Below are 23,970 nucleotides of genomic sequence, written 5' to 3'. Positions count from 1 at the left end.
TATTTCATCAGAGGCCCTTAGTGTTGGGAATGAAGAAGTGATCCCTATTTATAACCAGTCGCCAGTAATTTGTTTCTGGAGAATCGTTCAGCACCAACAGTAGTGATTCCACAGGAAGCATGACTATGTTTTCATGTGGGACATGTTCCATTATGTTTTAGTATGCGGTTGTATTTGATCAAAAACAGATGTTTTGGCCCTGTTAGCTGTGTTGTTCGATGGATACACCCAATGTTTTGATTTTGTTCATCAAAAATGATCACTATAACACCTGTATATATTTCGTGAAAAAGGATAGAAAAACCACAAAATAAATACAGATTATCATGTTGAAAAGTCGAAACGATGCTGCAGCCAGCTGTGGAGCCGCTGTCCCAGCAGGATTGATCGGCCCCAAAGGGCTCTCTTCCGTGAGTGGTGGGGCAACGAATGCCATTTAGGCATTGGTAGCAAGGCCTTTCATTTTAGTGAAGTGTCCTTGTACTTTACTGTCCATATTTATTGTGAACAAATTTCAGAGGACTGCCTTTCCAAATATAATAATAATATAAACCGCACGGCAAAAAAAGGAGAAAATACACTTGGCTATATATGTGTTATGCAACCCGCTGTAATGACCAATATAGATACTCTGTACCTCTGTGAGAGACATGGGAAAGAGTGGTATTGACTGAATTTGGTTGCAGCTGCCTCAACCAGAAACTCTTGGCACATATCCACAACGCTTGGCAAGTTAAGCTCTTCTGTGATCGTACAGGGTTTCTTGCAACCAGTTACACAAGCAGCAACCACTTAGCCAGCTTTGGAATGTGGCTTTTGACAGAGTTGTTAAAGATCAGATGACTTTCTATTGTGCCTGAATATGGGTTCCCAACTCATCGCGGACGCTTTGTGGTTCAGTATTTCTGGAGCTTTGATGGTTTCATTGCTCCATTTGACAGGATTTCAACACACTTTGCTTTCGGCTTGACATCCCTTATTTGAAATCAAATTTACTGGCGCAGGGTTGTCTTCCATCAAAGCTCCAGAAATAGTAACCACCAAGATGGCTGCAGTTGATTTGGATCTTCCTGTTGAAGCTGCCATGGAGGCACAGTTTTTAATCTTCAAATTCTGATGGCATTAAAACGGCAACACTCGTACAGACATATTGCGTCCACGTGCTTTTTGGTCCACGCCCGTTAATGAGGCCCCCCCGTGGAAAATTAACTGAAAGGTTCCAGACTAATTTGCGTTTGCCATTTGTTCATGAGATGTCAGGCTAATAGGGTCCCTGGGCGGCTGCCCACTTTGTCTGGTTGGTAATCAAGGGAATTTAGGAGCTGCATTGTTCTTGTATTGCCAGCAATAACATTAATATCATTTCATTTGAACAGAAACGTTGATGTTGCTGACTGTCATCAGCTACTGGCACATTAAAAGGCATGTAAGATTTCTGTTTCATTGTTTTCAAACTGAAAGTTTTACTTTTACTCGAGAAAAGGATTGCGGGGAGTAGGACGAACAGATGAGGACCTTCCTCAAATCCGTCTAAGAGCATGACTGACCTCAAACCCCTGTTCACCCCTAAGATATTGTAGTTAATTAACAAATGAGGTGCTACCTAGGTGTTGGAAGCAGCATAGGTCTCTGCCGTGATTAACTCGTTTAGCCAGACATGCAGATAAACCCACAGCTTAATCTATTCCCTACACTTTGGCTTGTCAGAATTTAAAAAGGCTATAAAAAAGTTCCAAGTCTTCAAACTCTTTCAATGCAGCATATCACTTCTACTACAGCTCCATGCAGACTCCTTCTGCCATCCCGAGTTACAGTTGCTAAGCGACCATTGGACAATCGGTATTTGGGGAAGGCGTTTAGCAAACGGTCAATTTCCTTTACAATATAGGAACCCTTAGGGGAGACAACACAACAGATGCTGTTTTCTACCACGTCCCGGAAGAATTTCCTAAATTACAAGGCACATTTCATATATTCAGTACCCTCAGCTGTCATGTGGATACAACAGTAAAGTCAGCTGTAGGTTTATTGGCAGGACAATCCAGTGCCAACTCCAGACCTACTTCTTTAGTTTATATTTCTTTCTTTTTTTATTTCAGTAGTTTTTTGTGGCATAAATAAATTGCTACATTTGTAAAAATTAAATAAATACATATATATATATATATATATATTGATGTAGTTGCTATGAATATTTAACTTTTAAAAATATTTGTATTATTATTAATTATCTCATCATGTATATTAATAACAATAATAATAACAGTAATAATAATAATATATCTAAAAGTCTATATTTGATTTATTGTCAGTGGTATAACATGAATTAATAGAGAGATCGATAAGGTCTTGTTTTGTTGCACTGCTTTTATTTTTATATTACAGTTGTAATGTTGTGTAATTACTATGTTCATTTTCATGCTAAACATTTTTAGATTTTTTTCGTCTATTTTTGTGTTTTAATGTAGTGGCCACATTGTTTTTGGAAGTCACATTGAATTGAGTTGAATTGAACTGCATTTAATTGATTTGAGAGAGAGATGGATAGAAGAATTTCTCTGATTGCAGTATTTCACCTTTGTTATCGTTCTGAGATGCTCAATAGGACACAGTGTGCGTGCGTGCGTATGTGTGTGTGCGTGTGTGTGTGTGTGTGTGTGTGTGTGTGTGTGTGTGTCTGTAGCAGATGTGACGTTAAAAAACTTCTTTCACTCAGGTTATTTAGGTGTTATCCCAAGTGCTTTTAAAACTGCTATAATTAAACTGCTGGTGTTCAAAATAAAAACCATCCTCAACACATCTGTTATCAGTAACTCCAGGCCATGTCGCTAATCTGCCTTTTCCACGAGCAAGATCCCTGCGAACCTGTGTGCAGCCAATTGAATAAGCAGCTCCTCTCGAAACCATCTGTTTGACATGTTCCTGTCTGGTGTTCCCGGTCTCGTGTTCAGGGGTCATAAATGATCCCACTGTGAATACAGATTCTGACGAGCTCCTCGTCCTTGCACTTCTCACTCCCAGCGATGCGTTTGGTATTGCTGATTGTCAGATACGGTATCACTTGGTAGATAAAAAGAAAATGTGGGTTGGAATGCCTCCGGACCTACAGTTGCTGATCTGATAGTGTGGAACTCAGATTTTTTTTTTTTTTTAATTTCCTTAGAATGACTGTTTCAGCATGTTAAAGACTTAAACCTAGATGACCCTTTAGCTTAAATCAATCTCCCTTGTATGACCCCTTGTGCTTCTTATCACATTCCCTCAACCGGTTTGTGACAACCTATATGCACTCTCGAATAAAACTCTTCTTTATAAGCACATTGTGAGACTCTCAATGGGGAATTGGCTAAACAAATAAGGTTTGACTTGACTCCACCGCTTCGCAGATTATTACCGGTTTATGGATCGGTAATGGGAAATGGAAGATGCCAAACAATGTGTCCGGGTGTCCGCGGTAACACTTGTATTTTTGGTCCAGGTTCTCTTTTGGGAGGAAGGATCTGAGCAGAGTGAGGCGGAGAGAGTGAGGGTTATCGACACCACGGCTCTGCTCTCTGGCTTGAAGGGAAGCACGGTCTATCTGATCTCAGTAAGAGCCCAGAACAGCGCTGGACTTGGACCCTGCAGCCCCGCTTTTAACAACACAACCAAGAAGCCACGTGAGTCCACACACAAGACACAGGAGTGTGTTTGTTTCTTTTTGCTTTTGCTTTCTACTCAAATCACCTTCCACGGGGTTCAAGTCTATTTCAATTCGATACTCACACGTTGGAAAAGTTGTTGGTCACTGGAGACGTTTCTCCCATCTCTAGCTCTTCAGTTGCTCTGCATGGAACGCCAACGACTAAAAAATCTTAAATCCTATAAGGTGTTGCTATTTGATGAGATCTTGGATTTCTACAACCTCGAAGGATCATTTCATCGGCTTGTTTTGTTACCATACTGTCCGACCCGCTGCACTATGGGTAAAGTGAGAAAGCACTGCTGAAATATTGAGCAGACTTTGATTTGAGATTTGGCTTATATAGATTTTACAATTGAAAGGTGCGTAAAGAATAGTTACAGAACACGTATCAATAATAACCTATAAGCAGTCGTCTTAACATTCTGGAGTCGATGGACGCGCCGGTGTTTAACGCGCCGGTTATATTCATATCTTCGCGGTAAAACGGATGTGTGGCCGGAGTCTGTAGACGTTCTACTTCCGTGTCCTTCTTCTCACGAGATCGTACGTGATTCACACAGCGAGCCAAGAGCTTGGACGTGTGACGTGTGTGTGGAGCTCCGCCCTTCAACGTAATTTGTGGAATCGTGTATCCGTCAATATTTTGTGTGAAACTAACCAATGAACACTTAGGAAATGGACCGACCCACCTTACGGCTCGGAAAAACACTGCCGTATTCAGTTAGTAAATAGTTGTTTTTTATATATAGGCCATATTCTGTTCTTGAAAAACAGACTAAAATATATAGTAAACATTATTTTTTTAATGAAAAACGGTTGTAATGTTCATTTTCGATTTGTATACATCCCATGATGCTTGATCTGTAGTATGAAGTCATTTTTCAGTCCTATTTTATCTCACAATTGGTGAAAGTAGAGTTGCAGACAACACTTTTACTCAAAAAATGATATTACAAAATTTGGTTCTAGACATTTATGACATGTATCTGCCATTTTATTTATATAGCCACCACCTTTTTGAACCTAAAGCTATAAATAAGACCCCAAATGTTAGAAAGTAAGTGTAGAGAATACTATTGGTGATGGCACAGTTGTATGCATTCATTTGTAAACCTCGTGTCCACATCATTACATGTCTTGCAGCTCCGAGTCAGCCGCCAGGGAATATCGAGTGGAACCTCACCAACTCTAAGATCTTTCTGAATTGGGAACACGTCAAGGCGTTGGAAAATGAGTCCGAGGTGACGGGATACAAGGTGAGTAATAGCAGAAACTCCAGAAGTGGAGCCTCGGCAGCTGTCATCCCATCGAATGGCTTTCTCATCGCAGTGGAAAGATGGACCGCAGCGCTCCAGCGCTACATTATGGATTGGCCCTGTCTGGCCCTTTCAAAATTAAAAGATCGGTTTCAGGTGATAAAACGAAAAAGGCATTATGACCACGGAAGGAATTCGGCGTCTTCCAACAAGTACAACAGTGGCTCGTATTGAATCCACTTTTCATACAAGTGTGGACCCCCCCCCCCCCCCCCCTGCTTTCCATAAATATATAAATAAAATGTATTCTCCAGAGATATGCGGCCCTGCTCATTTAATGATAAGTCTTTCGTGAGGCTCTGTTGTGAGGAAGCATGCAGAGCCTGCAGACATGAATGGTTTCACAATTTGGCATTGCTGTGAATCAAAAGAAATAACATCTGTACCATTTTTTTTTTTACATTTTAAAAATGTAATTCCTAGTTTTGAATCTTGAAGGATAAAATAAACAATTATGCCGCGTTTCAATGGAGTTGAATAACACAAGTAAATGTGTAAAAAGGATGTCCGAGGTCGTATTGTGAAAATATGTTCCACTTTTGAGTCAGCGGGCCAAAAAACCCACAACTCCTCTCGAGAGGGTTTGTATAACCAACATTTGGTCTCCTGCTAAAGGGAACTTGATTTGTTTTTCACACGCTAATTTAATATGTTGGATGAAGTCATACTTTCCCATTTGCTCAGGGGTCCTAACGTTTTAGTTTCCGACTGTCACGACTGGAGAATGAAGCGCTCACTCCAGGGATCCTCCCTCTCCTCCAGGTTGTGTATCGTCAGAACTGGCACAGCAGGACCACCGTACTGGAAACCAATAAGACCAGCCTGGAGCTGCAAATCCCTTCTGGAGAGGACTACCTCATTGAGATCAAAGCTCTGACCGGAGGGGGCGACGGCACCAGCAGTGGTCCCATACGAATACCAAAGATGTCCAGTAAGTTTGAAATCCTCTGCAGTTGGAATTGAGCAGAGAGGCGGCGGCGCGGGTGCACTCCGTGTGACTAATCCCCCGTGTGACTGATGCTGTTTATCAGCTTTACCGTAGTTTGAACAAGGCCTTCAGAATACACATGTGCATTGCAATAAGACTCGGACGGTGGTTTTTGTCCCACGGTTCAGAACCCTCATGAAGATGACTTTTTCACTCAAAATATTAAAGCATGCATCCTCTATCCGCTATATTGTGCCTCAAATAGTGATTTACAATAATGTTTGAATAGAGCTGCAGTTTTAGAAAAGTACTTCCATAAAATCTATTTTAATATAATTGTAGTATTATTACATTTGAATTAAAACCCATGAATCTTGTATTATTTTCACTAGAACATTTTACAACACGTATCTAAAAAACTTATTTAACAGATTTCATTGACCTTTTGGTTATGGAGTTTCTTTGTTTTAAGTCATTTCCATCCAAATATAGTATGTCCATTTACATTTACAACAATTTACATTTTAGATTATTTGCAAAGCTTGTTTTTCACCACCAATAAAGCAAATTAATCCAGTTTAGACCAAAATTGCTACATAATGGAATTGGAACGAAGCTGTGAATTTCATACTGACGCAGCCATGGCAACGGCCCCCAATCACTCTTTTCATGATCTAAATTAAAATGTATTAAAAGTTCTTTTGAAAACCTCATTATGTCTCTCACGGTTAACTTTTTTTTTCTTCTCTTTTCTTTCTAGGTCTTAACTCAAAGGGGTGTGTGTGTCCAGTTCCAATCAGGATTTGCCATTTTATGATGTTATTTCGTCTTTTTATGTTCATTTTTTGAGCTTCTAATGCCTTTATATTCAGCTCTGGACATTATTGTATTTATGATTATCTTCTACATGTCCAATATATGGAATAACAAGATAACCAGCCAGTTTCTGAACCACTGGTTTGCCAAACCAAAACTGGATGATGGGAGCTCTGATTTGACAACCTGTCAAATGCCCACAAATATGTGGCTGGACTGTTGCTCACAGGCAGCAGCACAGTTACAAAACCATTTTCATCTGCCTATTTTCAGGACCACTGCAATCCTCCAGGATGCACGAGTTTGGTAAACATGGAAAGATGAATTTCTTATCTGTCATTTTGAAATGAACCTGAGCACAGGGCCGTGTGTGTGTGTCCCAGTTTTCCCCATTTTACTTTCTGTTTCCACCTATTTTGCCTCAACTTCCAAGTCATTTCTTGGCTCGCTGTGACCTCAATGAACGTTACGGATCAAAAAAGGTACACGCTTCACTTACTTCGCATACTATACATAATATGCAATTTGAAAACAAAATATGTATTTACTTGTTAACGGGGGATGTCATGTGTTTATCTTATATTAAAACAATTGTAGACGTATGCCATTTTTTCATTGGAGGTGGTGGAGTCAAAATTGCGCCAAATTTAAGTAATTAGACTTTAGATTTGTAGCTGTTTTCTTCACTTCTAGTCTTTATGATGAGGAAAGCTGAGCTAATTGACTCCCAGCTCAATAGTTAAAAGAATAGTTTGGATTTTTGTCAGCAGGGTTGTGTGAGGTACCTATACATAGTCAGTGTCTTAGCTCCAGATGACTGCGGTCAGCATGCCCCCGGTTTGGAGAAACAGAGGCAGCAGCAAAACATCACATCACTTTAAGTCCACGCTATATTTAGACTATATTCATCCCTTTATCTGCCGTCAGACATCCCTTTCCAACGGGGACCTGCAGCCGTTATCTAATCTCTCTTCAAAGCCACCAGACTCAATTGACAAAGAACTGTAATTTTACCTTTAGAGAAGGTAAAAGTTGTAGTTGCTGTCTCCCGCTGCCTGTGAAAACTGATGTAACACCTTAAAAAAAACAAAGTCACACAATAACAATAACTAACTAACCAATCAACGCTGCAATAGGCCTGCAGCTCCTGGGTGTTGGAGGGTCAAATTGCTCTTTTTGTCAAAGTAGGTGGCATAGACGGCGTAGATAACGGCTTCAGTTCCCTGTCGGGAAGTGCAATGTGAGGGGGGAAGGTAAGTGAAGATACAGAAGTGGTATAGATTTTCTCATCTAACTCTCGATTAAGCATACAGTATTTCCCAAAATGTCAGGTACAGGTACAAGATGTCGAAGTATCCACGGGAAATGGTGCACGTTGGTAAGAAGAGGGAGCCGACTCACGAGCAACAATAGTTCATGCTTTGGTTTCATATAACTTGAGACATATTCCTGATAGTATACCAATGTATCTTTTAATTTACTGTGTGCAATTATTTTTGTAAATGATTCCTGCATGTGTGTTTTAAATGTGTAGTGCTTAACACTACACTACCCACAGTTCACTCGTAGCTCTAAATAGCATTAACGCAGCTCCCTAGACTATAACCCTCAAACAAGCTTCTTTTTTTCTTTTCTTAACAAATCACAATCTGGTTTCTACTCTTTGGGTTAATGAATCCAATCTTGTTCCGTATTAGTTCACAATGATGTCCGTGCTGGTTTATTTTTTTTAATTTTTTTTATATCTGTCCGACGGCTTTCTCCACAGTGCACATTCTATTTTTCATTTTTGCAATTAAGGTTACGCGTGTAACCGACTGTGACCACCGGTCACCACAGTGGTCACAGAGTCCGTCACGACAGACACATTCTTAATCAACACTTTAATACCTGCCTCAGTTCATCTGCAGAGTCAGAACCGGCGTGAATGTTTCCAGTGTTCATTTTATGCAACGACACACTGGCTAATCCCATCAGGCTTTCTGAACATGTTTCAAGAAACACTCGGGAGCTGCTGCCTAAATGGATCGGAGATATCGGAAACGGATGCAAACCCAGATGAATTATCGACAACGCTGCTTTGCCTTATCAAGTTTATATTCTTCAGATCTGCTTTCAACCTCTCTTTAAAACATGCAGATTGTTATATTGTTTGAGCAAAGGGGCAGGCTTATCAAACATATATGTTCTTTACTGTCTTATTTCTCATTTGTGAAATTGTATGTTATGAGAAATGGAGTTTAAAAACACCTCCCATGCAAAACAGCTGTAGATGAACCTAAATTGTAGGAGACAAGTTTTCGGTCGGTTGCCTCCTTCACACAACACGCTACTGAGTGATTAAAGGAATAAGAGAGAAGGTGTTGTTTAGGTTGTCCTGATGAAATGTAATTACGTGCTACTGTAATATTTTAGATTTCAGATGTGTTTGGTCGGTGCAGATTTTATTTGAATTGCCTTTTTTCTAATGTTGGTACCGGCCTGGTCTCACCCCCGTGGCGTCAAATACCGGCGCTCGGGCAGTGGCCCTGCGTCTCGATGGTGACACGGAGGTGCCACCCTTAGGCGTCGGAATGAAGACGCATCGGGTTTTCACCTAATGCTAAGCTAACCCCATCCGCAGAGCAACGGGTGGAGTTTGAAGTGTGGGAGGGAGCTGGTGCTGATGGTGGTGAAAGTTATTTTTACTGACCAACTTTACGTCATGTGACTTTACGTCTGTAGCTTGAGTTATGTAACCAAATCAACCTATTTGAACCCAATCCATCCACTCGTATTGCTTTGACGGATCTTCTTGTTTCCTAGAAAATGAAATCCTGTTTACAATTTTCTGTTTAATGCTATTAACTATATATGCACCTTTTGTTTTTGCTGTAATATTTCAATATGTCTGAAACCTGTATTTATGATTTGTTTTTCCACTTTCATTTCTGCTTCTTTAACTGAACCTGCAATCTGTTGCTTCAGTGATGTAATACCATTGTATTAATATAATAAGATATCTCTGTGAGATGGCGAGACGACTCAATAAATCCTTCACATTGAAACCCTTTAATCAGTGGATGTGTTTTAGCTTGTGTGATTCACACACACACACACACACACACACACACACACACCTCACTGAGAGGAAGCAGACCTGCTCTTTGGGGGATTGGTCTCTGGAGACTTCTGCTGCGCTGCAGAGCAAATTGTGAGTAAGTACACTGAGAGATTCTCATCCTGTGGGACTGAAGAAAGGTTACACTGGTGAAACAAAGTTGTCAGGAAAGAGGCAGAGTTTTCCCTCAGGACCAAGGGAAAATTAGCAAAAGAATGTAACGTGAGACTTAAAGTTGTGTTCACCAGTCACCGTTAAATTAAAAAAAATCACACAAGCGGTGAAACCGCTGGCCTGAAACCACACCTACACACTGTGGGAGAACGATGCCCTTTACTTGACTATGGATGCCTATAAGTAATGGTTTAATTACCACAGATGGGCCTCATCAATATTTAATCATTCTACAACAGGGATATCATATTTGAATATGGGTTATTAAACTGTCATACGTAAGACTACATTATAGACCCGCAGTTTATGTTTGGTCTCGATTTCTCCACAAACAAAGAATGACCTTCCGCAACTCGCTCCCTTTTTTTATTTGTTTCCTGTGGCGCCTCTCGACTTCCACTCTTTATTACCAGTTGCAGTAAAAGTCAGTTCCCACAGTGATGTGATCCCACATGATATAATATTCATGATAAAACGCAACGAGCAACACATCCCGATTACCCTCCATGACTACTACACCAGTAACCAGCTGATCCCGGAGCCCCGCAGGGGGAGCGGATCTTATTCGCTCCGCTAAGTAAATAAATGGTGAAAAGACCGCTGAAGATGAACAGCCCTCGTGTGTTCATCCAACTCTGGTGATCCTTTTAGGCTACATTTACACATAGCCGGGTATTTACAGAAACGAATATTTCTGCCCCTCCGTTTTCAAAAATAACGTCGTACACACAAGGTCGTTTTCAAAAAAGTTTCTGTTTATATGAACCCGCATAAATACGCCCCCCGGGCACCATCATAACTATGCCAAACCTGTAGTCGGCAGTGTAACGAGAAGGATAAAGACATGCAAACCAATCAGAATTCTCAAAACCAACAACAACTACGAAAAACACGATCAACTTCCTTTTCGTTGGCAGACAATGTACCTACGTCTTGGGAGTATAGAAAGCTGAAGGACTGCTGACCTCCGTGCAGTTCTTCGCCTCTGCTCCTCGATGTAAACAATCAGTTGTGTTCGTAAATACAAACAGGCCAAAAGGGTTTGCATTAACGCACAAATGAGCACTACCTTGACACCATCCATGATCAGTAGCCTAAGTAAACTAACTGTAAACATCGGACGCTCACATGACGTGAAGCATTTTTAGTCGCATACTGTGACGTTTGACAACCTAAAACTCTGTTTGACCGAGTTCACACGCAAACACAAAAACAGAGTTTTCAGAAATCTCCACTTTGGCCGGAGTTTTTTAGAAATGATCGTTTTCTGTGATAAAACCTCAGTTTTTGTGTAAATGAAAGGCCAAAACGCATGAAAATATATGCGTTTTCCCATCGTGTAAACGGGGTCTTAATGTGCTTCGTGATATTGTGAAACTGGTCAACATGTCCGCCTACACGATGCAACGCATTCCAACACAATATAGATGAAAGGTGCTGGTAAGATGTGGACAGCAAAATGTTCTGCAGAAAGGTTCAGTTGTATTTCTGTTGCGGCTCAGTCACAACATTTGGCCACAGCGTGTCAAATATTACTCAAATAATATTTGTAGATCGTACCGGCTAATGCCAGATTGTTTCCAACGGTCGAGCGGGACAAACGATTGCGGACCTTCTCAAAGTGTGACGGCTGATCTACATGTCATTCTCTAATAACCAGATCTTCAATCATTCAGGTGATTAAATCAGGTGTTGTGACCATTCTCAGAACTGAATGTCAAACCAGTTCAGGGTTGAATCAAACTTAATTCATACAGTGTCTGAGGACAGGCATCACCAAATCGCCTATAATTACTTGTCAATCTCACTATCAATAAGTAATCTGCGTGACAGTTCACGCCATCAATATAAGACATTTATTCACATGACGTACTATGAAGGGCGAGAAAGTCCACGTAGTGGAAGGATGTCTCAAACAAACATGTGACTTTTCACTGGCGTTCACTTTCGGTGTGAAACTCATTTACGTTGTTACGTAAGAAACGTCTTTTTAACCCTTTAACAATGACGACTAAGGACCAATCCCAGTGACCCCCCCTAAGCCCTCAACCCCTGAACCCTCCTGAGGGGACTTCCTGATGTCACCTGGTAAATGGAGTGTGAGAGGGGGACAGCACCTTGCTGCAACATATCACATGACCATGACTACATAAGAAAATACCCACAACAATTGTGGGTATTTATTGTATACTTTTTACTCCATGATTTAACGTCTTCCAGGCTCTTTCCTCACGAGATGAGAAGACATTTCAAATGACCTTGCCTCAAAGTGGAGTACAAGGGTGGAGATTGGGATCGGGCCTTAGGCTTTGGAACTACGCCCTTGCCTTAGTGACGATAATGTTTTATCGTTGACTACTTTGCTTACGTACGTAATTCACGTAAGAACTGTCCTTATGCTAACCCAAACCATGATATTTCCCCGAAGCCGTACCAAGTCATTTTGTTTGAAATCACAAAGTTAACCCCGTGTTTAAAACCTGCGATAGTCCGTATGTGGCGAGCTGGGAATGAGATTTAAAGGTGTAGGCATGAAAATGTGCTTAAACGCGCTTTTGCCTGCCAATGAGATCCGAGCCCGGACCGATACGACGTCGTCTCCGGACCCGGAACTTGTAACCAATAGATAATTGAGAATGATTTCATTTTGACGGAGCGCTTCTACCGGCGCAACTCCTCTAACCTTTACGGCACTCAATCAGCAGTCCAGGAAACACACCGACCAATTACATGCATTGTAAACCAACGCACGTGACGCTACTCGGCCTATCAAATATGTGTATTCCGATAAGCGTCGCCTTCGATATTCACACCACGGGAGAGAGAGACAACAGTCGGAGGATTACGTGAGTCAGAGAAGTCAGAGAAGTCATTTCACATGGCGTGGACAGGGAGACCAGAATAGAAAGAATAGAAAGACTCCGATGTGTTCAGTCTTCCCACAAGCAATTCAAACCAGTATGTCATATGTTCAGCGACCGTGGCAATGATGAAAAACAGCTATTGGAAGAGCCACTGCGGGACAATGCTCTCATCTTTTTAGAAAACGTACCTGCTAAAATCCGAAATGAAGGAACAGAAAATAAACAATTTATTTTTCGGTGTCCAACAATGCTGTAAAGGGAGAGGGGAATAAAGCTGAAACAAGTGGTTTAAATAACCACGGATAAAGTTCCTGCACACAAATTTCTCTTTTTAGAAGATGAGAATAACTTAATATTGTGGCTTTTTTGATTGCCACCACTTAAATTAATTTAAAGCTGTAGGGCAATGACAGTTCAGTTCTAATTTTCTAAAATTAAGTAATTTATTTTTCAAAAGCTTTGTGTTATGAATTTCAATTTCTTTATCCAATCATTGAGAAATGAGAGAAGAAAATTCATTTATTATTAGAGTATATTATTTATAATTCGTCCAGTTAAATAATATTGTTGAGATACTACTCAATTTAACGTTATTTATTTGATTTGACAGTCAGTTGTTGACTAAATTCAGACGTTAACACAACGGTTGTCTACTTCAATACATATAGCACTAAATCAAGTTAGACATTATTGTGATGTTCTGGTTCTTTGCATTAGGCAATTCCCTCTAACTGGACCTCGCTGAATTTGAATTTAGTACACCTGCTGTATGCCTCCGAATACAGCCAGTGTTACTATAGCTACCAAACGGTTCAATAAAACAGGATCATTCATCTTAATAAAAGCATCATCTTACCAAAAAGGCATTTCTACAGACTGCCTCATAATATCATCCGGTATTTAGAGAGGCAGAAGTTATGTACATACGCTCATAAAGTTGATATCAGTAGCAAAGATCCTGGTCGAGGCAATTAAATGTATGATGGATTAGACCGTTTATCCCTGGCATTAGTCTTGGGAGATAAAATCAGCAGCGATATGAGTTTCCTCAGAGCTTTCTGATCTCAGCTCATCATCTCTGTGTCATAACGAAATTGATTTACTGTAAATATGTCCAACATGGCTGGATATATATATATATATATATAAAAAAAATGTTAAGACCACAATTTAACATTCTCAGTTACAAAAGAAGGAAAGTCAAAGATAAACTCTGACAAACTCGATAAAGCGTGAATTTCAGGAACTCGTACTTAAATATACTTGTCCAAGACTCGCTCCCACTCGCAGAACTGCTGCACAATCTCCTTTTGACTTTAAGCTGCCTGTCCTGCTGGTGCAAAATGTGGCCTTAAATATGTAAAGCAACTGGGAGAACCAGAGCTTGACTCACAGCTTGAAGCTAATCCTTTATTCATAGAAATCTCCTGAGAATGGCAGCAGACGAAAGGGTGGCTTCTTTACCTTTTGCTGGGCTGCGCATGTTGTGCTGCTCGGAATCCAACCCCCGCTCATTATTATCAATATGTGGGACAATCCGAGTGCTTAGGTCACCTGATAAGCGTGGGTTGATCTGTCAAAAACTAAACCCGAAGCTCTCACAAACACACACACACACAGTGCTAAAAATAAAAAGGAAGTAACATATGGACTGGATTGTTGTGGGGAAGTATAGGCAGGAGGCTCTGTTCCTACATCCAGTTTCAAAATATGATTTGATGTTTATATTGAAAATAAGTTGGGGGCGGGAGGAACTAACAATATTTTCTGGTATTGTGGAGGTGTAGGCTGCGAGATATGTCAGAAAGTGACAGTGTGTGGACCTGAGCTGAGCTCCGAAGTAGGAATGAAGTGCTGTGATGGACAGAAGATTGGCTGGGAATTAAAAAAGACCATGAGCCCTCTCCAAGCACCGTGGGACAGCTGACAGGCATCCTGTAGAGCTCTCCTCCCGGGTTCACAGGGAAGACCTCTGGTGAGCGCTGGGACTGACAAACACTGCACTCATCACTTTGGCTTGTGGAGGCAAACATTTCTTTGCAGAATCCCACTGTTACGCTGGATATTGGAAATAATAATCAGAAAAGCTTTTTTTTTAATGATACCATGGAAGAGACACTCTATAGATAGTGTTCTAACAAGGTAGATAAGGGACCTCGCTAAAGCCCAAAGACGTGACTTAAAACTGTCCATTCTTTCTTATAGCCATCAGGGGGCGACTCCAAAGAAAATGACCCTACTTCTCACTTGATTGATTACCTCAGTAAACATTGTTGACAGGAGTTTATGGTCTCAGTTGTCACCATTGTGTTAAGCTATCGCAGCGTCGCTACCATGGTGTTGTTACCATGGTGTTGCTACTATAGTGTTAAGCTAGCACAGCATCGCTACCATAGTGTTGCTACCATAATGTTGCTACCATAGTGTTAAGCTAGCACAGTGTCGCTACCATAGTGTTGCTACCATAGTATTAAGATAGCACAGCATTGCTACCATGGTGTTGCTACCATAGTGTTAAGATAGCATGGTGTTGCTACCATGGTGACCATAGTGTTGCTACCATAGTGTTAAGCTAGCACAGCGTCGCTACCATGGTGTTGCTCCATGGTGTTGCTCCATGGTGTTGCTACCATAGTATTGAGCTAGCACAGCGTCGCTACTATGGTGTTGCTGCCATAGTGTTGCTACCACAGTGGGGCCTGGTTGTACTTAAAGATAGCTGTTAATCTATTTTAGGAAGTACATTTTATTTTCAGCATGTCTTCTGTTAGCCAAAATATCACAGTTGAAAAATGTGAATTGCTAAGCAAGCTAGCTACCTAACGCTATGCTTGCGGCACCTTGCCCCCGCTAGGCCCTCACTCTTCCCCAGGTTTACTTCTGGTTCCAAAAAAATATATATGGTGAAGAACAAAACTAAAGGCTATAAAAAATCAGTTAACGCACTTAGGTGACTTCACTGTGGCTACATCCACTTCCTAATGACAGTCAATGCTATAACCTAAACATAAAGCTTCACGTCATATTTCATATTTGGCCATCATTCAGTATATTACAATCTATTCAGTGATGGTGCTATGGCAGCTTGGTTAAGCCAGGACCTTCTCTGTCCTGAAGGACGATAAAAAAAACTGAAAAGGAAGTGGAATTGATGGCTTGACTGATATTTGCGGAGAAGCCTCAATAGCCTCAAAAGTAAAAAAATAGAGGGGAGACATCAAAACCAGGATGTTTTCAAAACAAACTGCGGATATGTGACATCTATTGTTACTCCTGCTCTTCAGACAGTCTTTTCAACCTGGCTGTCAGTTCACATCCTTGTCAGATATTGGTTACATCCCAGAATAGACATGAAGAAAACCATTGCGAAAAAAAGTCAAACATCAGCAGCAATTCAGAGCCGAGCATAAAGGTCTGCCTTTTTGAACGCGCGGCCTATTTTATACGTCTGCTGTCATATCGTACAGCATGTCCTCTGCAACGTACATGAATTTCTCGGTGAGTATAGTCACTACCTTGTGTGTTCGCCTTCCATTATTGATTACCTGCTGCGAGGCTGTAAGACCATAATCATCTCGTAAATCCACGGTCGCATTTCCTTTTATTTTATTTTGAAGGGCACCGTCGACGTGTTTTTTGCACTTTGTCTTTTTCACTTAACATTAAGCGCACCGCGAGTTTGTGTCGTTCAGGGCGCAACAATAATGTCTTCTTTCTGTTCTACCCTGCACAAGCGCATCGGCGCATTAATGCATGTAGGTCATTAACCTTGGAAATCCCAAGTGGATCTGGACGTTGCTGTGTCGATCACTCCTTTTAAATTATCAAATAAAAAAATTGCAATTATTGATCGGTGAAACATGAGTTCATACGCCATAATTTGTTGCCTACATGTCATCCGACTTGCACAGCAGCTTGCAATGCACACATATAGAAGAACGACCTGATGTTACACAGTCCGAACAAAACGCAATAGAGGTTCACTTTATTTCATTTTTTTTATTGGATGTTTATATATTCCTAATGTGTAAATAGTGTGATCCTCTCGGCTGATAAACATCTACATAAAGCACATTAAATCTGCTCTGTAAATATACTAGTTTGGATGATAAACTGCTATACTGATTTACAGTCGCTACACAATCGGAATGGCCATTTTTACTAAATACTTGCGGCAGAGTTTTAACGAATGTGTGTGTGCGTGAAAACTTCTGGTCTATGTGTGATTTTTCAAATTGATACCGGCAGAACAATTTGCAAAAACTGGCAACCCTGAAGGAGTGCGTGGTATATTGACATGCAGAAGTGCAGGTGAGAAAACGCAGGAAAGGAGTAATAGAAACGGTGGGAGAATTACACCCAATGTGTCAAAATGTTGAACAACCCCAAGCTCAGGAGGGGGCAGATGGACTTAAAAGAGGCAGTTGTTGAATTATTTCACATGAGTCTGAAGAAGATGAAGGGATGTTGTTTGGGGGTATTTTTGTTTTTCAATGGAGAATGTCAATGACTTACTATATGGAAGTCAAAATAGCCGACACTTGGCATTTATACTCTATGCGCTGCATTATTCCCCGAAAGCCAGAGGGTGTACAAAAACAAAATGAACTGTGGAGAATCAAAAAGACAGCGGGTGTACCTCATAGAAACGCTCAATGACTGTCGGTGTAACCGGCAAGCCATAAACCGACCTCAACTATACCGAGGAGGGATTATAATTATCCGTAAACTCATATCTCATTTTGATTTTTCATGGACTACTTTATTGTTTTTGTACAAGCACTGTCAAGAAAGAAGTCAAGTGTTAAATGCATTATAAAGAAGAATTGACCGTCTTTGTATGATCACGCCTCGCACCGGCTTCCCTATACGGCGAGTGTAAACTAAGCTTAACTTTGCACTCGCCACCTGTTGACGAGATTCAATCAAACAAGGACTTGCACAAAACCACGTATAACCGGGCCGCGGCCTCCTACAGCTCTCCAGATAAACAAGATTTGTGACATGAATCACAGCCTGCATCCTCCACAGTTATCTTTTTTCTACACCCCAATATCACAGATCACAAATTGGCTCCAAGGGGCTTTAGAATCTGTAAAGAGAATGGGGCACCCCTCTGTCCTCAGAACCGCCATTCAGATAAGAAAACACTCAAAATAGAGATCCCTCTCCCAGGACGGACAGACATGCGGCACGTCGACCAAACATATTAAAATTACATTCCAAATGACAAAAACGTATGGATACACTGTAAACATATGTGAAGAAATCGGGAGGACGTCGAGGGACTTCAGGTTGTGAGACTCACTTTCGCTGCTGCAATATCGTCTCAAGAAGAGTGAATCTGAACGCAACGGTGAAATATCCCCTGGACAGTCAGAACAATCGCAAACCTCTTCGCTTTGAATTCATCGGAACTAGAGCAGCTGTGAGGAAGTATATCGAATGAAGCTGAAGACCAAAACAGAGCAATGGAGGAGATCGAATATCGGTCTTACGGGTTTTTTTTGGGTGGTGGCCAGAAGCACAGCTTCATAAGGCCGCAACATCTCAAACGTTTGTGTACTGCATGATGATGAATGGCAGGGCGACGCTGATACGGACTCAACACTGTTATCAATACAGCTTTCCTTCCGTCATCTGTCAGTCGAGAGCCTGTAACGCCTTAATCATCCCATCCCAGCTTCCACTGCGCACTTTTAATTACCAAACCGAGGTTTGCAATTTGTGCTCCCTGTGAAGCAGTCGTCTTCAAAGATGCAATTACTGAGACGACTGAATCGCCTCCACATCATTAAGACGGATAGATGTTACAGAAACGGCTGCGCTTGTTAGCTATTGCCGGACTCTTTGTTAATGATGTAAAATGTTGACAAAAAGAAAAATGACCAAAGTAAAAAAAAAAAGAATAAATCGAGTGAATGCAGCACATAACAAGACACATTCGGCAGTTTACCTCGAATGCCCCGTCTCCTGTCCTTCAACGCTGATCTGATCTGGATTATTCCTCCAGTGGAGCCATTTATTTTCATTGCTCACTTTGTCTCAGGCAATCAGCCTGAGTGCTGGGCGGACATCTGGCCAGTGTCAGCACTATATCGACCGCCGGCTGCATGTTGCTTTACTGCATACGTATGTATGTTTGGATGGAGCCACTGAGTCGGACTTCCTGTCATACTGATCACTGTCGTCCATTTCCTCTTTCCACTTGTTGTAACTTGTGATCAATTTTCCGTAATAAAGGAAACAAAACATCTTCTGTAATGTGCACCCGTTTCGCAATGTCTAGAAATGTAATAGGACCTATTAATGAATGTTTCCCACTTAAACAAGCACTCGTTTCTATTCGTGTTCTCGTGGTCATGAAAAGTACAGGCTGCTCTCCTCACTGTTCCCAACAGGTATTCATTTGTTGTCTTAAAAGGTGCAGTGTGCATCATTTAAATTTACATTTAAAACATGAACTATTATTATCAACAGAATGGCCAGAAGTTACAGTGTAGACGCTATGTGATTTTATAAAAGTATTTCAAAGTTCTTAGTAAATTAACAGCGACAATGTCCTCAAAGTGAACCTCAAAAATTGCCTTGAAAAATACTAAGTTCCGCACAACTAACACAAAAGCCAACACGAAACAGGACATCGGTGTGGAGAGCCCTTTTGAAGGTAACCCTTATTCCCCGGTCCCCACCGACCATATGGCGAACATAAAGAAGTGAAATATCCTCGCCGAACCATCGGGGGAGCACGCGGCTCTTATGAGCTGTGTTCATTAGCCCCGCGCGAACTCTGAAGGTGAGAGGGAGCGGTGAGGGAGACACTGCGGCTGTACACAGGGACCGATATGTGTGCGTTACACGGCGCTGCCGCCGTGATTATGGTGGAATTGAATAATTGTTTCTCTAATTATAGATGGTGTGAATTCACAGTTAAGGCCACAGTCTGTTCACCGGCTCCTTGGAGAAAATGGAGTAATTGAGTGTGGCGCACAACAGATTAATGACATGGTGTTTGCAACTTGGCAAGAGTGCTTATTATTATTGGCAAAGGAGGAATCGCTACATAATGTGTCTAAACACCGATGATTTGATGAAATGATCCCAGTTTTCCCCACTTCACGAGCAGGTCTCAGACGAAATAAATGGCTAATTTCTACAGTTTTCATCTGATCCATCCTGCAGGGCAAATCATCCACCGAAGAAAATTACACTGAAAGGACAGCTTCTCCCAGAGGTGTGACCCCAATTAACGTTGTCGTCTTCCGTGTCTGCACAGTGCTCAACCTTTGGCGACCGCAAGACATCCAGAAATCTGTTGCCTGTCCTGTCCTTCCCTTTCTTCATGGGACTTAATTCACGGACTTTCTCGGCCACAGCCTTTTCTTCGTCAGCGCTTCATCAGCAGCTGTTCGATGCATTGATATTTTGAGGACTCAGTTGGTGCATCTAGGTGAGCAGCGCTGACATGTTTGGATGTTTTCTGCTAACTAGACTGCTTAAATCAGAGGTCGTTGTAGTTAGATGTCGACTGCCATCGATTAGCCTTCAAACACGCTCAAAGATGACTCTCGAGTGACAGGACGAACTGCTGCTCTTGCACCTCCAAAAGCTTGACAAAGTCTTAGTTTGCATTCCATCTTTTCTGACCTATTACAGCATCTCACACATCTTTTGAATGCAGACAACACCACTCCCTCCCTCAACGTCTTGGCTGGAAGCTGCCCTTTTACCAAAGCTGTTGCAGGAATCACATCTGTGACCGGGTTGTGAAAATCTTTTCTTAATTTTCAGATTTTTCATTTTAATTACCTTTTTTTTTTACCTGCATTCAATTGGCTCCCATTGTCTTATGATAATGTATTTCATAGTTCCTTTACTTGTTTTTAAAGCTCTTGGAAGTACAGTGTAGGATTTGGTGGTATCTATCGCTGTGGTTACAGGTTGAAACCACAGACTGTGTATAAAAAGTGGACGTAGTAACTGGGTCCCCAATTGGACTGCCATTTTAAGGCCTTGAGTTTGACGCTTTTGCCGTCGCCATCTTGGATAACAGCGGTCACCATCTTGCCTTTTTGCAACCAGTGAAAGAAAGTGACCATATTTGGAATGCGGAGGAGTGATGTAGAGAAGCCGTATATATATGGCTCTGGAAGTGGCAGCAACCAGACATTAACTAGGTAGCCCCGCCCTGAAGCATACCCTGCTTTATGGTCTATTTGACTCTAAATGGGACCATAACTTATGCAATTAACATCATGCTGTATTGTATATATAAAGCTTATTTGTGCATTGAAGTAGCAGCACACTTGCATGCATACCTCGACAAGTACTAGATTCCAGCGCATCAGATTCATGAGTTTCTTTATGGTTGATTGAAGATGGAAATGCAGCAAAGCCTCCGCGAGTCTTTGACTGACAGATGTTCCTTGGAGGCATCCGTCTCTCGAGAGCGACTGCTCAGTGGTCAGGAGAGCCCGGCAGCGCGACTTGATGATGATAGATGACGCCAACGGGACAAGCCTACCTCATGGATCAAACATAAATAAACGTGACATTGAAAAATAGCCCAACTGAAAAGTTTCATTTGATCGAATGGTCCTGGATTAGCCTCATCATCCCTCTCATGGGGAGAAGCCCGAGAGTCGCTACATGACTGAGCTTCCTGACTCAGATGTGGGATGCAAAACGGCAAAAAATAATCACATCTTATCAAGCCAATTATAGCACCCACAGGCTGTCACATAGACGTGCATTCCCCCCCCTCTCCCCCTAAAATGTCATGGTTTTAGAGTCCTCTCTTTCTCATATTTGCCAGTGTTCGGGGAATAAATACCCTCTTCTCCATGTGATATTCACACAGATTGAAGCCAACTCGCTGGGTTGCAGTTAAAAGCAGCTCAGACTCGACTATGTTCCTCCAGGCTACAGGGGAGCAGCCATCTGCGAGGGCAGTAAATGCTATTGAAGCATCGCTGAGCAAATACATCCAAGACGGGCCTATTTCGACTCGAGGAAACAGAGACCGTGCAATCCGACAAAATATGCGGTGGATCAGTGAGAAGCATGAAAAAAAAACAGTGAAGCGCCGTGTAGCTCTGTGGCGGACCCAGTTTGTGACATTTCTTTTTGTATTTACTCTCCACATGATGACTGAAGACATACTTGTCGTGCAAAGAATCCAGTTAAGAAAGAAGAGGCATTTGACTCATCCTTAGTTATTAAGGAGCAATGGGCTGCAGTGAAGCGCCCGGGGAGCAACTGGGGGGAGCTACAGCCGAACCCGGCAAAGTTAGTTAAGTTGATTGCAACCGTCTTCGTAACAGCACCGAGACCGACTCCTGCACCGCTGAGGACGGTCCCTTAAAACACCCAACCTCATTTGTATTGTCGCGCCAGTTTTATGGCAATTCAAATAGAAGTGTGTCTGTTGAGACTGAAAATCGCAGGTGAGCGAATGTCACGAAGTGCATCGGCCATTTTGTTTTTGGTGCTTCGTGTTCCCACTCTCTCGTGGTATGATGGCAGAGTATTTTTCCTCCACATCTTCAACACATGTGAGGCGACGTACCTTCCCTCAGTCCCAGGTTTAGCCGTGACCCTAGTCAATTCACAGATTGAAGTTGTCCCATTCAGAAATTCAGGAAACCGAAAACCCTGTTGATTAATCTAATTGGCCTCATGGTAATTCTGGTACACAGGCTGTGGCAAGAAATTTTCTAAACTCGGATTGAGAAAGTGTTTCTCCACATCCAGCATTAGGAACAGAGAAGATGAAGTTTCCGCTCTTACTGTCCTGTGAAAAAAGTAGCGCACGCGTGGAAGATCTAACTACGTCCTCATCCTCTGAAAGTTCAATCATCTGACTAGTCAGATGTGACATTCACCTCCATATAGATGGTTGTCACGTAGCACGCAACATATATGCAGAGTTAGAGCAATCAGTGCAGTAATACGAAAGTTTCCCGATTATTCAAATATCCTCTTGCTGGTGACCAATTTAGTGCGAGTGAGGACTTCCGGCCTTTGCACCAAGACATTTTTAGCCCCACTAGCGGTGTTGCTTTAGGGATGTCAACCCCAAATCTTTCCACCAACCACATTGCTTTTTTTAGGGAAAGGCAAGAAAATCGTCGCAAACTAAAAACACATCTTTTTCGACTATACCTTGAAAATGGAAGGTAGCGCTGTACTAGCACTTAAGCAGCACTTAAATGTCTCTTACTGATAGCACTCTGTAGTTTAACTTTATTGAAGAAATTGTTACTTTCTTGATTCTTGTTGTATTGTAAGTCGCTTTGGATAAAAGCGTCAGCTAAATGACATGTAATGTAAAAGAAAATGATTTGTATTTCTTGAAACTTTATAATGTTTAAAAGGTTCTCTGGACGATATTATTAGCGCATGCTCGTGCATGTGAGCGTGCCCGGCTTGCCAGCCCACGGCCGGCGCTCTGCACGGCTCTCAAATGGCGGGTACAACTGATTGGAACTATAAGCTGCACTGTGGGCTATGTTTAACTTGTCATACTTAAGATAATATATGATCTTTTTGTTTTATTCAGTAAAAGCTGCTAGCAGCCGGCTTAGCCGTCGCCATGTTGAGAGCCAAATGGAGGCAGTGGCTTAACATATCTTTATTTGCTTGTGTGTGTCTTTCTATAAAAGAAACTTTAGACTTCCAGAAAAATTCGATGATGCAACACATGTTGCCAACTTTTTCAACTGATGGCTGAATTTATGTGAAACACCAGTTTGAAACGGTCATATAATGAGGCATATGCTAATAGTGCAGCAGCTGCTGGCATGCCGCCAGTGTTGCGTAAACTATGAGCTAATTAATTTGGGCACCATCGTTCTGCTCTCACTCTGCATATTTAAAAAGCCTAATTTATGTCTTTAAAGTCAAATCAACAATGAGTCCATGTGCAAATTATGATTATGTATCTAACGGGGAGAAGGGGGGGGGGCACCGTCACACATCTTTCTGGACTTTACTGGTCACGCTATAACTTCCAAACAGAATAACTTTTAACTCTTAAAAACTACTTTTTTCCAGAGTTGCAGGCCCATTCATCAAACTCTTTGCAG

At 41.6% G+C, this 23,970-nt stretch overlaps 1 protein-coding gene across 1 annotated transcript in view; it reads left to right on the top strand.

The window, feature by feature from the left end:
- The window catches only part of LOC117730844 (contactin-4), a 34,187-nt gene extending 28,223 nt beyond the window's left edge, over window positions 1-5,964 (top strand). Inside the window, exons 19-21 of the mRNA XM_034532849.1 lie at window positions 3,479-3,659; window positions 4,829-4,941; window positions 5,764-5,964. Coding sequence (XP_034388740.1) covers window positions 3,479-3,659; window positions 4,829-4,941; window positions 5,764-5,964 — 495 coding nt within the window. The remainder of the gene's footprint in view (window positions 1-3,478; window positions 3,660-4,828; window positions 4,942-5,763) is intronic.
- Window positions 5,965-23,970: the final 18,006 nt, after the last annotated feature.

Source organism: Cyclopterus lumpus, chromosome 5 (assembly GCF_009769545.1).
Source record: "Cyclopterus lumpus isolate fCycLum1 chromosome 5, fCycLum1.pri, whole genome shotgun sequence".
NCBI lineage: Eukaryota > Metazoa > Chordata > Actinopteri > Perciformes > Cyclopteridae > Cyclopterus > Cyclopterus lumpus.
This window is presented reverse-complemented; position numbering and strand designations above follow the sequence as displayed.